At 36.8% G+C, this 15781-nt stretch overlaps 1 protein-coding gene across 1 annotated transcript in view; it reads left to right on the top strand.

Annotated features, from left to right (window-relative positions):
* Positions 1–15250, top strand: part of QRSL1 (glutaminyl-tRNA amidotransferase subunit QRSL1) — a 15993-nt gene extending 743 nt beyond the window's left edge. The window contains exons 2-11 of the mRNA XM_085306964.1: positions 10–222; positions 1308–1406; positions 2450–2546; positions 4512–4688; positions 6755–6930; positions 7057–7169; positions 8196–8388; positions 10235–10352; positions 12280–12485; positions 12984–15250. Of these exons, the coding sequence (XP_085163090.1) occupies positions 10–222; positions 1308–1406; positions 2450–2546; positions 4512–4688; positions 6755–6930; positions 7057–7169; positions 8196–8388; positions 10235–10352; positions 12280–12485; positions 12984–13195 (1604 nt within the window). The 3' untranslated portion in view covers positions 13196–15250. The remainder of the gene's footprint in view (positions 1–9; positions 223–1307; positions 1407–2449; positions 2547–4511; positions 4689–6754; positions 6931–7056; positions 7170–8195; positions 8389–10234; positions 10353–12279; positions 12486–12983) is intronic.
* Positions 15251–15781: the final 531 nt, after the last annotated feature.

The following is a 15781-nucleotide window of genomic DNA, read 5'->3' as shown; positions in this document are numbered from 1 at the left end:
CGGGGCGAGCCGGCTTGTGCGCCGCCGCCGCGGGACGCTCACGGCGCGAAACGCGATTTCAGGTGTCGGCAGCGTTAAAGGAAGGACGCGTGACCCCGACAGAGCTTTGCCAGCGATGCCTTTCCCTCATCAAAAGCACCAGCTTTCTTAACGCTTACATTACCGTAGCAGAAGAAACTGCTTTAAAGCAGGCTGAAGAATCGGAGAAGAGATACCGGGGAGGTACGTTAGCTTGCTTGTAGCTGGTAAAACCGCTGCGGAGGAGCTGTCCTGGTTAAACAGAGTACCTTCTGCTTGTAAAGCAGGTGCCTGCATTACTCCTTTGGCTGTCAGCTGGTGGGGGTTGCAGTCAYGGGTTCCAGGGGTGTCTGCCCGGGAGCGTGTCTGCTTCAGCACTCAATGGCAGGGCCTGGTCTAAGCCAGCCGGCTTATATCAGTAGCAGATAGCGCCGGTTAAATAAGCTCCGTACCCACTGAACACTACTGCAACTGGCTGCCTCTTCTTTCCCTCAGAAGCTTAATTTAAATCAGTAGCAGTTACCACAAGCAAGAAAATGCAGTGATCTTTGTAGGCCCATCAGGCAAGACAGTCAGGTGTATCAGGTTTTAAATTAAAAAAGCAAATAAAAATAAAATAACTTTGATAATCGTCAGTTATTTATTGGTGAACCGAACAGCATTAAATTGTATTGTCCACAGCAGGTAGAGGTTGCTCTGTCCTCACTGACAAACTTTCCTTCTTCCTTTCCCTTTGCTTTTCCTAGATGACAGAAGAGGGAAATTTTCACCTGATAGGGTACTTTTTTTTTTTTTTTTTTTTTTTTTTCCTGGATAGTGGATAATCAAGCACCTATGGGAGACTTTCTCTGCTACTGTCATTCTTTCAAGATTATATCTACTGTGTATGTCAGATGGGCAGAATTTATGACTCTGAGCTTAGAGATGGAGTAGATTTAGGCAGTATCTAAGGCTGAAATAAGYGTTGTGTGGTCACATTTGAAGAAGTAAGCACTCTTTTGGGATGCTAACCTATTTGAAAGCAGATGCCTGTATTTAAGGCTTAGGAACATCTGCAGAGCTGGGCTCTGCAGAGATAAGTCTGGTCTGGGCAGACTTAATGCTAGAGTTAAAACAGAAGATGGTTCTTGAAAATGTAACAGGCAGCCATCTCCTGTGATGTGGATAGCATTCTTTCTTCCCCAAAAACCCGAAGTGACAAATAAAATAAGATGTAATTGATAAAAAGACTGCACATGCAATACACTTTGATGTAATACCTGTTGTCTTTGTAAAAATACCTCATGCAGGTCAACCGCTGGGTGTTCTAGATGGAATTCCTATTGCAGTAAAGGACAACTTTAATACAGCAGGCATTGAAACAACATGTGCATCAAACATGCTAAAAGGTACAGTAGAGCTTTTTAAGCTAAGTAAAGTCAGGTCTTGTTTCAAAGCCCTAATTATCCCCTTTAAAGGAATTGTAGAGCAAAGTCCTCCACAAATTTTAAGTATCTTCAAAAATTGAACTGAAATCATTTCAGTCTTTTTCTGCTTTCCTCTGCCAAGCTCTTCTGATATTACCAGTGCATGTTGTACATATGTGCAATATGTATAAAGTAAAGCTGTAAAACATAGAGGAATCATAGGATTCTGCTAGTTAACTTAAGCTAATCTGATGACCATGTTTTAACAACAGAAGAAACAAGCGAAAAAAAGACTTCTCCTTTTTTTAAAAAAGAGCGTCATATTACCTCAGATGCTTTTCCTTGTGCACATTTTCAGACCCATTGCAGCTGATTGTAGTAGTGTGGCTGAGAGTATTAGGAGCGGCATTTTCTTTTTCGCTAGTTCCAGTTGAGGGTGGGGRTAGAGAAATCCCTGTTACTATTCACAAAAGGCGCTAGTTGCTACCCAGTATCTCATGCAAGTGATATGTTTCTCATATCAAGTGTGTGATCACACACTTGATCACAGGATAGCCAGTTAGTATTTCAGCYTGTGGCTAGCTATATGCTCCTTTATCGCATGATGATAGCAAATAATTCAACATAGCTTGGTATTTTCTGTAAAGAGATGTTTCTCATTTCTTCTCATTTCCTGTGGGGTAAGAGTATGCATTTTAGACAGTTACTGCAAATTGGCTGATTCCGGTAATTAGAAACTGTTACAGTAACTTGCTTGTGTGAAGTCTTACTTGTATGGTTCAGAATTGTACAATTCAGAATTACTAGATTGTAAATTGTGGAAGAAAAACATTGTGAACAGAACTATATTTGTTTTATTTTTAGCAAATTTTGATAATTACTAGCATTATCATCAAGCAAAATTTTAGCWCTGGTGACAATTCTTAGGCAAAAATAATGACAACTTTGGAATGTTTGGAGTAGTTTCTTCTGAAAATCATCCTTTTCTCACCAACCAGTCTCTTAACTGTTCTGATTGTTTTCAGGTTATATTTCTCCTTACAATGCTACAGTAGTTCAGAAATTATTGGATCAGGGAGCTGTACTTTTAGGAAARACAAACCTAGATGAATTTGCAATGGGGTGAGTGATGTTTATTATTTTAAATATATTCTACTTAAAATGCAATCACGTATACCACCTGTCTTGATCTGTCTGTAATCCCTAATTCCTCTTCGTATGAATTTAGAAAATAGTGAGTATTTATCCTCAAAGAGCATCTGGATTTGCATGAATTTCTCTCTGATCATTTATATGGTTGTGTAAGTCATATAAATGCCGAYTTTTATGAAAATGGTGTTTGACCAMTTGTATTTGAGAGGGAGAAAGCGGCACAGCCTTTGCAGAAGGCAAGGAGGCATTTTTAGATCCAGATGTTTTAGTAGAATTRGTTACTACCCCAGTTGTTTGTTGCTGCCTTCTCTAATGCTCAGTGGTGATTTCTGACCTTAGCTAATTATTATCATGCTCCTGATGATAGTTACTGCCTCTGTCAGTCATCCACTTGGGTTATTTATGTGCCTTCTCCCTGAATTGCTGCAAACAGGCTAATCCAGAGTAACAATTTAAATTATCTAAGCTGATACTATTGGCTCTCATCAGGAGCAAGTTAGGAAATGTTTTTGCAAAGTGATTCTCCAGCAAATCTTGAAGGCAACAAGCTATGGCAGGGAGCAATAATGGACAGTTAAGGATGGGACGCTGCTGGATCTGGAAAGAGTTGTCYAGGAATTTAGTCTAGGAATACTGCTGCTTAATTCAGTTGTGTAAATGGAAATCTGAAACCTCAAAGATCATCTAAAGTAAGTTTGCTTTCTTTAGCCTGGAGTGAAATCACATCACTCATTAAACTGACTRTACAACTAAGAAAAGCAAGGAAGAAAGTGGAAATGCCCACAGAACTCATGAAAAGTAATATGTTGTATTTTATTTTGTTTTGTTTTGCTTTATCTAAACTAAAGACAGAACTGATTGGAAATTCAGACAATTTGTGTGGAAGTAATCTGGCTGCGTTGTTTTTGATGAAGTCTTGTCAAAAAGAAACTCCTCAAAAGAAGGGTAGGGGAAAAGTACAGGAAAGAAACAACTGATTATGTAGTGCTGCAGCTGGTCTGAGCTCATCAAAGCTCAAGATTCTGCTGAAAAGGATTGTCCCACCCTGGCCTCCTCTCTGGACTGTATGTTTGCATGGTGTCACTAGAGACCAACATGACTGTGCTGTGAGCTTGATCAAGGAACTGATCCAGCTCAAAAGTCATGTCTTGGTAAGGTTAATTACCTGCTGTGTCACCTGCCTGTTCTGTAAAGATGGTTTGACTAGTAACATGGGCAGCCTAAAGTCGGGAAGAACATGAAGCAGAGATTGATAGAAAGGTGAAAAAACCCACTCCTGCTTCTGGTAGCAGCCTGCACTTGCTATGCGTTATACTTGCCTACACATTGGTGTAAGCTAATTGAAACTGAGCCCTGAGCAGCCAGTCTAGCTAGGCAAACCAACAGACTGTGGCCTCAGGAGAAGGCTACAGAACAACTAAGAGCATTTTATTTGCAGAGCAGTGCTCATTCCTGCTATTGCAAGGCTTTCCCCCCMCACACACACCTTAAACCTCTGCCAGCACAGTTTTCCACCTCTGCCAGTACAATTTTCCACAAGACTCTGGTCATACTCTTTTCCAAATGCAGTGAGTCAGGAAACTTTGTCTTGTAGCAGATGTGCAGCTTAGTAAAGGTTGGTTAGTGGTGTTAGGTGGTGCATAATCAGTTMTGTTGTATCATTACATTAGTTTTAGTGCTGTTGGCACGCATCGGAGTGAGATATGAGTTCATATTTCCGTCATAGCAGTGTGTCTGAAAGGGATGAAGATCTAAGAACTTTGCAATTCTGTTTAACATTATTAGAGTTGATTGCACAAGGATATACATATACTTGTATTTCCATGTTGAAATTGAATTTGCTGAGGTGAAGGATAAAGAACTGGATAAAGAAAAACTCAGTGGATGGAGTGTGTTATCTGTCACTTTTGTATTTATCCTATTTGAATATCTTAGATCTGGGAGTACAGATGGGATATTTGGACCAGTCAGAAACCCCTGGAGTTATTCAAGACAGTACAAAGAAAAAACTCCACCAAAATCTCATTCTGAGAATGAAGAGTCTGACTGGGTAATAACAGGAGGAAGTTCAGGAGGCAGTGCTGCTGCTGTATCATCTTTCACATGTTTTGCGTAAGACGCTTTTTAGAATTGTTTTTAATCAAATTCCTCAAAATGTGTTGCAAGGTTTTAATTTTATAATCTTTTAATAAGCTAGTTTATAACTAAATTTCAGGGAAAATGTTTATCTTGTTTGAAATGGAAGGATTATTTGCACTGATACATAAGAGTTTGTTTTAGCATCTCTGGTTTATCCATGACAGAACATGTAGCCAAAATGATGTCATGTAGGTAAATTTAAGCTTATTAATTTCAAGTGTTATACAGCCTACTGATGCGACCACTTTGTACTACATGAAATAAAATACTTATGGCAGTAAAGAAATGACATTTTATTGTTATTACTCCATACTATCTTAAAAACAACATGGGATTTGTGAGGCATTCTCCACCTAGATAAGTGTTACATGTGCACACACTAAAATATAATTCAGAAAATTACAAGATCTCTGAACTGATAACTGTGTAGCAACCTCTTCTCCCATTCTTTATTTTTGTAGTAGGGTTATGTAGTAATATAGATGCATGAGATTTAGGAACAAAAAGCTTTCTGATTCCTAACTTACCTACTTACCTTAAGGAAGCCAGCTACAGATACCCTAAATGGCTATCTTATTTATTAAGATAATTAAAAATAAACAAGCTGGCATTTTTTAATAATTACCTGCATGAAATAGCAATCCTTTGTTAAAGAAATCAATTGCTTATACTGCCTTCCCATTCAAATATATTAAGAGAAATCTGACGCTTTAAATTTTACTCTTTTCTATTAATGCAATTTTTAGAGCTGCATAGCAGAGCTTAGTTTCAGTTGTGCTTTTAACTGTTTGTTACTGTTTACACYGAATGCAGTGAAGCCTCTTCCGAGGACTGCTGGTCCTTGTCCTGAGCCAGAATGGTCTGATCCTGGGATGGTCTGGCACCACCTCTGATGTTTCTGGGCATAATTACCTTCCAATCTGCACTGCTTAGCACTTTGTCAGACCAGGGAGATTTTTTTTTTCCAACTATTTTATTGCCTATAGCCTATCATATATTTGCTGTTAGTTTCTCTAAAGCATCAGGAATGCTGCCAGTCTTTCTCTTTTCAATTTGAGATTTGGATGTACAGAAATGTCACGAAAATGAAGATGTTTTGAATCAACATAAAAACTTTGAGAGAATTCCATTTCGGCAAAGTCAAATGAATAGACCATCCCACAGACAAATGATTATGGGAAGAGTCACATGTCCACTTCAATAAAAGTTTTGCCTCCTTCCTAAGTTTATTTTGTATTTGTCAAAGATTTTGATGAAAACAATTTTATTTTTAAAAAAACTTTTTTGACCTAAAATCATTAAAAACAAGAGAAGAACGGATGTCATTTCAGTGCGACTTGCCTGTTCCATTACAACTCCTGAAATAAAATTTTCAATTTAAAAAGATCAAGGTTTCACTTACAAAAGAACAATAAAATGAGTGAACTTGTAAAAATAATAAATTATGTTCTAAAATTGCACTTATGCTACCGTAAAGTGGGAATTCTGATGCTGTGCTTCATAGGCTTGGAAAACAGGAAAAACATCCTGACTTTGCAAAAGCAGACTTTGATGGGAAATGTCCCCTTTTATTGGGGAGGGAATGTATATTTTATCATTATTTCCTTATATACTGAGAAGTGCTGCTTCATAGTCTATTGGCAGCAGAATAAATGAGATCCGAATGTCTAAAAATCATATGCTAGGCCAAAGGAGACATATCTTTCAGAGAATACAGAAATGGAGCAGACCAACAGAGATGTCAGAAGTAGCTATTTAGGGGCCATATTCAGAAGGCTTAATTTCTACCTGTCTGTCCCTGCTTGGTGGAGAGAACTTGGCTCTTCTCATGCCTAATTCAGAGGCCCTAAGAAAGATACTGAGAACAGATAAAAGCTAGTGGATGTAGGAAGCAGGCTGAAATTTTGGCTATGTGATTATGTCTTCTAATCTGGAAGAATTTACATGTTTTTAAAACTATAYATCATAAAGCCATGCATTTTTATTGTTTGGAAGTGTTCTGAGTTCTTGTACTAATGGTAATTCTTTTGAAACTGTAGCGCTTTAGGGTCAGACACAGGAGGATCTACCAGAAACCCTGCTGCTCACTGTGGAGTAGTAGGTTTAAAGCCAACATATGGACTGGTTTCTCGCCATGGTCTCATTCCTTTAGTGAACTCCATGGATGTGCCAGGAATCTTAACCAGATGTGTGGATGATGCAGCAGTTGTRTTAGGTATTTCTGCTCTGTATGTCTTTGTATACTATATGCTTTTGCTTACAGCATGTCTGAAAACAAGTTGAATTCAGGTTATTCACTGTACCTTTTTTCCTATTCTTCACATGTCATTTCATATTTCAGGTTCACTTGCAGGACATGATCCTAAAGACTCTACCACAATTCAGGACACCTTTAAGCCATTTGAGCTACCCAGTTTGATAGATGTCAGAAAGCTCTGTATAGGAATTCCTAAGGTAACATTTAAATCTTGTCAGTATTTGATTGAATGGGCAGGAATAGCAAGTAAGACCCCTACCAAAATAAAAATTATCTTTATATGTTGCACCGCACCTCCCAAGTCTCTTATGAGTTAAAGTAATGAAGGCATTATGAGCAGCTGCTGGAAAAGAGAAGTATGTGCTTTGTTGCCTCCACAGGTTGTCCAGAGTGAGTATGTGCCAATGCTTCATCTAAAATGCGTTGTCATTTTTGTAAAAATTATATGATTGGAAAATTAGTTAACTGCCTACTGTTTAGATTTTGGTAAATCTGATATAGTGGTTTTGGTTAATTATTCCTTGAAGAGTTGTTTTCTGCTGTTAACATGTTATCCTAAACAGGTATATGTGTAATATTAAACATGAATAGTTGCTATTCAGATGTTAGACAGTGTTTTGACCTTGTGTGTTATAGAAATGAAGCAAACATTTTCAAGTTTACTGAATTTAATAGAGTAACTTAGCTCTTAGACTAAATTAGCTATGCTCCTGTTTAATTGTGTCTCAGCCCGCTTATTATAGTTCTTCTTTGGTGGGTTGTTTTTTTTTTTTTTTTTAACTAAGGCATACCAGTTGCCACAGATGTGCTGTAGGCATAAATTCTTTCTGTCCTCCCTATTTACATTAGCCCTAATATCAGGGTTTAAATGTGAAGAGATGCTGCCCATGAACTGCAGAGCAGTGGAGTATGGTCTCTATAAATGGGTGTGAACAAGTAGGTAAGAAGGGAACTTCTCTTCCAGAAATCACTGCTGAAATTCCCTTTCCTTGTACTGGTTGATCCTACTGAAATGAACATAATACTCTTTGAAAGACTGAATCCTGTTAACTTGTACCACTTGATTTTACAATATATAGTAGATATAGGAGGCTATAGGAAGTTCTTAAAATATTCAGTGGTGAGAGWGTAGTTTCAAGGTATTTTTAGCAATAGCATTTGCTTGTTGCCTGCCATTGAAAGTAAACCAGTGTATAAAATCATTCTCCTTGTTTTTATTTAAGGAATACCATGCACCAGGGCTTTCTAGTGAAATTGTGRCACTGTGGTCAAAGGCTGCTGACCTTTTCAAGGATGCAGGCGCTAAAGTAATTGAAGTGAGTTTACCACATACTTGTTACTCAATTGTCTGCTATCATGTGCTGTGCGCAGCAGAAGTAGCATCAAATATGGCCAGGTTTGATGGACTGGAATATGGTAAGACCTTTGAATTTTTTTTTGTTCTCAAACAATAGAAACATGGCTAAGTTTGTTCAAAATGTCGGTTGTAATGTGTATGCATTTMATAGTTGAATATTTGGTGATGTTTCTGTAAATAGAGTAAAAGCCATGTTCAAATAAAGCTGGAGTAAATCTTTTAGCTGAGATGACCTAAAGGTACTCTCGCTGTTGTGAAACCCAAATACTTCTTAKGCTAAGGGATTTAATGCATTTTTTATTTTTTTATAATTCTGAATTAGTAAAACTATGAAGTACTGTATATTCTTTAGTATTCTTTAGTTTTTGTTGGTTATTTAGAATATATTTGATGAAAYAGCAAATGGTATTGAATTCAGATATATGATGGTACTGCCCATAGAGCTGCATGCTTTTTTTTCTTTGTTTGTTTGTTTGTTTAACTGCTAAATTAAACTTACTGTATGGCTAATGTCTTATCGTGCTTTATCTGGGCTAGTCAGAAAAAAAAAWTACCAGCCTAACCAAGCTAACCTTTTTATTGGCTCTGTGTTGTTAACTAAAACACTTGTATGAGTGTAAATGGTGGAATCGGTGCCCTTTTTGGGTAAAGCAGATCTTACACRTGATTTTTTCACTTGGTATTTTTTAACAGATCTGTAATACACAAATATGAACTAAAGAGCAATTCATAATCCATAGGRCAAAGGAATTAGCTAACCTTAAAAAAGAAAACTACTTTGTGCTTGCATTGCGTGACTGTKTCAAGGAAGATAGAGTTTATGGATTACTGCTTTACTGTGTCAAGTGCATGTCTATTATTTTTTCATATATCTTGCATATGTCATGGTAATAGTGGTAAACTTCAGTATTTCTGAAGTTACTTTAAAAAAATACTAATATTCCAGAGAGTATTAAATAAAACAACATTGTAAATAGTTGGCAACTTGTGTTTGTTTTTTCTACCTTTTAGTAATGTGATATAGAAGAGATGYGTGTCATTTAACAGCTTTGACAGATATTACTATTGCACTCATTTTTGTTTGAACTTAGACCTTTATAATGTTTGTAGCATTTAACCCCTTTGGAGTCTGTTTTGTCCTAATTTGATACTGCAAATTTGATATTGCAATGATCGCAAAACTTCAGTAAGCYAAAACAAGATTTTAAATGGAGTTCTAAGTCTTTTCATGTATCTGAATCACAGATTGTCCAAAATCTGTGTTAAAGCACTGCATTACTTTAGCAAGTGGAACTGCATCAGTATAGCAGTGCTTTTTTCAGCCCTGTGTCTTTTGATGTGCTTAAAGTTATTGAAAAGATTTAAGGTATCCTAGAAAACCCATTCATGTACTTCAAAGATGTCAACAGGCTTAGTATCAGGCTTCATAYGAATTAGTTATTTATTTTCACAAATCTATTTTTAAGCCTGAGGGGAAAAATACTGGTTAGGTACCTCCTTTGAAGAAAATGTATCTACATTATGGAGTTCTGTTGTTTATCTTCGCTTAAGATAAACTCAATACTAAGTCACTATAGTTATTGAAGTATTTACATGTGTTCATTTTAGGAGAGGAAAGGCACGTTGTTTTYGAAAAACAAAGATTAAATATAGTAGCTTTCTCAACTGAAGTTATCGGTAAGGGTGAATAGAAATATTTCACTTAAAGACACATGAGTGTCTGAGGTTAAAAACGATTTAATATCTTTATAATAAAAACATGAAAATGCTTTGTTGTTTTTCTGAAATAGTAGCATGACAGACTGCAGTAAATAGTGTTACTGTGTGTACCRTTATTTTATGTTGCTAAGTCTTAAAGATCACAAAAACTATTAATTTTGAGATTGGTGCTTTCTTTCTTTTCAGGCCATCGTGCTGACGTGAACGAGTCCACAGAAAGTATGTACGCTGCAACACGACGAGAAGGTTTTAATGATGTTGTAAGAGGAAGAATTCTATCAGGAAACTACTTTTTGTTGAAGCAGTAAGTGGAACACATCTTAAAGTTCAAATTTACCACCTTAATTTATTACACAAATTGTAATGAAATTAGTTATGACTTGAAAAAAAAAATGTTCCTGCACTAGTAACTATCTGTATCATTATTATCGCTTTAGCTATCTAATAYGTAGCAAACTGTTAATAATGAGTGAAAATGTTATCTTTTAGTCCTACCAGCAAGTGTTTTGAACTAATTAATTGAAACAATGTAGTAATTTTACCCCCCATCAGAGTAGTRTTGTCACCTGTTAAATTATGCAAAAATCTATCCCAACAGTAAGCCATTGAAATCATACTGAAGCTGTCATTGTTGTAGTGTTAAAAATTCTGTAGCTATTAATCTCGTTAAAGTTGCACAGAAAAGCTTCTGGTACATTCYACTGAGGTCTTCTGGAGAAAGTGAGAAGGTGTGCCAATTAACCATAGCTCTCTACCTCGATATATACAAGGAAGAGAAGGCACTGGCAAAGGTACTGAAATAACATTTTGTAGAAGCCAGATGTTTATCAAACTCATGCAGGGAAAGTGATGCATGATTCAGAGTTTGGGGTGTTTCCACCCCCCTTATCTRATGGTCCTAATTTGAAATTATGTTTGTAAGAACGCTTATTTTCTCTATTTTTTTTTATATAATGGAAAAGTTAAATTGTGTAATCACTGTCCAMGCAAATGCACTGCAGAAAGAGCTCTGTCAGCAAGCATATTCGGAAGATGTGCCTTTTGGTTGCTCTCAGAGATAGGAATGTTGTCAGTCAGTATGTAATAACCAGTTTTTATGGAATGCTGACATTCTTGCTAAGTGTGCTGCTTCTGGTTACAACTGTCCAGGTCAGCTTTCCTAACCCCTAGAGTGAATGCTTTAAAATTCATGTAGCTCATTTTTTAGTGAAGGAATGTAAAATTGGCTTCTATGAAGATTGAACAGAAGGAGTCCTATTCCTGTCAACAGTTAATTGCTTTTGAAGAACAGAACCCAGAGTTCAGAAAACATTCTAAGAATAAATAGTGGAGACAAGTGTCTATTTCTCTTGCAAACATTTCATTGTACAGAGTATTTTTGTCTAGCTTTTGTAATGTGTAAAATAACTAGATGTCTGATTCATGATATGATGGATGCTTGTAAGCATATCAGAATTAATGGAGAGCATGTGTTTGATTTAACAATTCTTCTCATTTTTTAACCCTAAATAGTCTTTCCAGTTTAATATTTTATTTGAGGTCCTTTTATTTTTCCCTTTTTATTATTTCCTTAAATTAACAGCTAGCATGATTTCAKAAATGACTCAAGAATGGCTGATTTCTATAATATAGCTTGTTAACTAGAAYTTACTGTCTCTTATTTTTTTGCAGATGTTTTCATTTGTTTTCTGGAAACTTAAATCTTTAAGGTTTTCTAGTGAGAGATTGGATTTGGGGCAATTTCAGTTCTATCTAAGCACTCTGGCAGACTTTCCTACTATCTTAAGATACAGTTGTTAATACCTCTATTTTTAGAGTCAATGTTTTAGATGTCCACTGTTTTTGAAACTGAACTTTTAAATGTGCAGTGAAATCCCTAACTTCAGAGATGTTCTGCATGTGAAATTAAAAGGAGTGATAAACATTAAGCAAACCACTTTGTTCTGCTTGAGAATTGCATAGAGTTTAGAATTCCATGGACTACAGCTTACATACTTACATGAGTAATAAAAATTCGGTTATCTTCTGTCTTCTCTGACCACTTAATGGCTATGAGAGCATAAGCACTGTGTTTGATGACTAAACTTGTGGTATATCAAAAACTCAAATGCAGATATTAATCTTCTAACCAGAAGGAAAAATGAGCTTATCTTTTCTAAAGTCAGTAAGAAGTTAAGCTCTGTGTTTTCAGAATTAAAGCATTCAATCCTCTTCTGCGTATTTCTTTCTAGAAACTATGAGAATTACTTTATCAAGGCACAAAAAGTCAGACGACTCATTGCTAATGACTTTGTGAAGGTTTTTGGAAGCGGTATTGATATTTTGCTCACTCCTACCACTCTGAGTGATGCAGTACCATATACGGAATTCATCAAAGAAGACAACAGAACCCGCAGTGCACAAGATGATATTCTAACACAGGCTGCAAACATGGCTGGTGAGTGGGGACAGGAATTCAAGTACTTTTTCCCTACCTAGTCAGTTTTAATGTCTGTACCCTTCAGTCATTTAACCTCTTCTTTTGTATCAAGATATATAAACCCTATGGTGTAAATCATACAGTGATAAGCAGATGAGGCTGAAAGGGTAGTTAATTTATAAAATGCTTTAAAATATAAAGCCAGATTTAAAACAAGGCTCCTTGAAGCTGAGCTGATGCTGCAGATAAGATGAATTCTTTCAGGTCTCAGAAGCTGAAATCTTTTTCTGAGGAAAATCAATTCCTATTTGAGAAGGTGCTGTCTCCTTAAATYGCTCTAATTCATTTCCTTGTGATTACCTGACAGTATCTTTAGTTCACTGACTTACATGGTTTTAACTGGTCTTTCTCCTCTATATAATTTATATTCTGGTTTTCTTAGAGTTGTTACAAAAATGATTCTAGTGGGATTTGTTTAGTAGTAAACCTTTGCATATGTAACTTCTTTTCTTTCAGGACTGCCAGCCATAAGTATTCCTACAGCTCTCTCAAAGAGAGGCTTGCCAGTTGGGCTTCAGTTCATTGGACGTTCATTCCAGGAGAAGCAGCTTCTCACTGTAGCCAAATGGTTTGAAAAACAAGTAAAATTCCCAATGATCCAGTTAGAAGAAGTGAAGAGGCATGACTGCAGTGTCTTTCAGCAACAGAAATCTGTTTCTTTTTTGTAACACAAATCTTGTTAGTCAGCTAAAGCAAGAAAACTGGGGGGATGCTCTAAAAACATAGTTTTGCAGTTAATTCTGTTCTGCAGAAATAATAATGTAGCGTAAGAAGACCATATGCAGTAATGYAGGATGGAATCATAACAGCTTGTTACTGTGTAATTAAGCTGAAGTGAATCATTAAGCAAACATGTTTGTGTTATTAAGAACCATTTATAACTGACACTATTTTTTGCTAGATTTGTATTACACATCTTGTGCCTGTGGAGCTGCCTTTTTTTTTTTTTTTTCCCCTATCTCTAGAGGGCATGTAAGGTATCTGGCCCAATAGAGAAGTAACCTGAACTTTTGTGTGAAAATTGCATGGTTGCCAAAGGGCTTGATTTCCTTCTGGAACATAGACTTKTGTAATGAAAACAACCAGACAAGCTGTAATGGAACAAAGGTATCAAGGATCCATTCACCAACAGGTAAATACAAAAGGAAACAAGGAAATAACATATGGAAGTTCATTAAAAGTGCTTTCTTCAAGCAACCCTATGCAGGAGGTGAAGTAACTCCCATGTGTACAAATCTTGCAGATTACATCCATTGCAAGAAGGATTAATTCCAGATTTCTTCTGGAGGAAGATGCCCTCTAGTCCTTGAATAGTATGAATAGTCTGTTTTCTTCCTTCATCACTGCTCTCTGTAATCAGCACTTAAAATGAATRCTTACTAAGTAAAAAATTATTTTCTACAGGTTAGCTCTCCAGAAGAGTTATACCAACTATTCTTTAATGGACAGTTATTCAATACAATAGTAACTTGAAACTACTTTTCAAACTATAGTGTTATGGGACTGGAAGACCTACTGAACAACTAGCAAGCTGCTTTGAATGTCGTTTCCATTTTCCACAGTTGAAAAATGTGAAAGATTAAAGTTGTAAATTTGCTTTTGTATCAGAAAAAAGCTAGGCATTTTCCTACCTACACTTTCTTTGATTTAAAACAGGGATCTGAATCCAAACTCTAGGTGTTCTGAGGTGTCCTTCAGTGCTGCTTCTGTTGGCAGCTTTCAAAATGGAGACACCTGAATAATTACTTACACAAAAGAGACATCTGTCTGTCCTACAACTCTGAATAGCATGTCATTTAAAACTTTATTAATGGTTCAAATCCATGTTCAAATTAGAGCTGTAAGCGCTTTGAAGACAGAACTCCTGGTGGATGCTTAAATTTCTGGGCTGTTAGATTCCAGGCAGCCCTAAAAAGCCTTCTGTCCCCTCCCACCCTCTGCTGTTTTGCCTTTTGGGGGACCCTGTACCAGATGTTCTTGCTGCAGCCCCCTGTCTAACCCTGAAATTCCACCAAACTGGAAGTAAGAGTTTAGGAACCCGTATGGTTTGGCAGCCTCAGGATATAAGCAACAATGCCTCAAGTTTTTTGAGGTGATATCTAAGATACTTGAAGTCTYATTAGAAAACCTTCTCAAAGTTGTTGACTCTGTATTTCAACAGGATCTGAAGTAGCTTAATACCTAGGCTTAGCGCTAGACAATGTAATAGTTGTGAGTAGTACTGCTGAGCAGAGCTTTGTGCAGCTGCTGCCAGCACCTAACCATGGCTCCAGATTTAAACGGTAACATTTTTGTTCTAGTTTAGTAAAAATCTCAAAATCTTTTGTTACAGGAGTACAGGAATTTCAGAATACAAGAAGGTCTAGGGAAAAAAATGCCTATACAAACATCTTGTACAGCTGTCTTGAAAAAACAATTCACTGATAGAGTTGAAACCTGTATGGCATTGTAGCATAGCCACATGTGGCTAGGTGTAACCTTACCACACAGTGAGCCCTGTGAAAGATTTGCAGCCAGAGGATAATTCAGTGCTTCCTGAAGAAAACAAAAGCTAGAGCTTTAACAAATGAGCAATCTGCTTCAATGTTTGGGAATGGGAGATGTTTTGCTCCAGGGACTTGGAAATAGTAAGGATATTACATAATGGAGAAGTTATTTTGAGAAGAAAATTGTTAAGAACTTCTGCTGTGAGACATTTTAAAATACAACTGCAGTCTGATGTATATGTTCCATATGTTTTCTGCTCACCTTCCTTAACGAACTTTCACAGTAGGGACAAATTCAAAGCAAACTCACTTTAACGTGACTGCAGCTATTTTACTATTCATATGTTTSTCATTTTCTCAAGTGTAGGATGCTCAATAGTTACTGCGACTTCATTGGGGTTTTTTTCCCTTACTTAGTRCTAGTCACTTTTCTGCTGTTTTTATAGTTCGCCTAGGAACTAATCTGTTCTGGAAGATTGCAATGGGAAGAGTGCTTTGTAGCATGCCAGGGTAGCATACCCTGCCGGTGGTGTCCCAAGGGCTTCCCCTTCAACTCTGCCTCTCGCAGTGTAATTCCCTGTACAAACAGTAACTCCAGACTYGCATATCTACAGGATAGGGGAAACTAGAAAATGATAGAGGTGTGCACAGCGTTTCTACAAATCAAAGAGGCTGATAGTGTTATACGGCAACTGTCCTTCAAATTGAATTAGTGACCATAATGCCACAAGAGAAGGGAGAGAAGAAGTAAAAAAAAAAAAAAAAAAA

Source organism: Rhea americana, unplaced genomic scaffold (assembly GCF_003343005.1).
Source record: "Rhea americana isolate MKP2758 unplaced genomic scaffold, rheAme1 scaffold_25, whole genome shotgun sequence".
Classification (NCBI taxonomy): Eukaryota; Metazoa; Chordata; class Aves; order Rheiformes; family Rheidae; genus Rhea; species Rhea americana.
The sequence above is the reverse complement of the archived record's forward strand: the minus strand, read 5'-3'. Positions and strand labels throughout refer to the sequence as shown.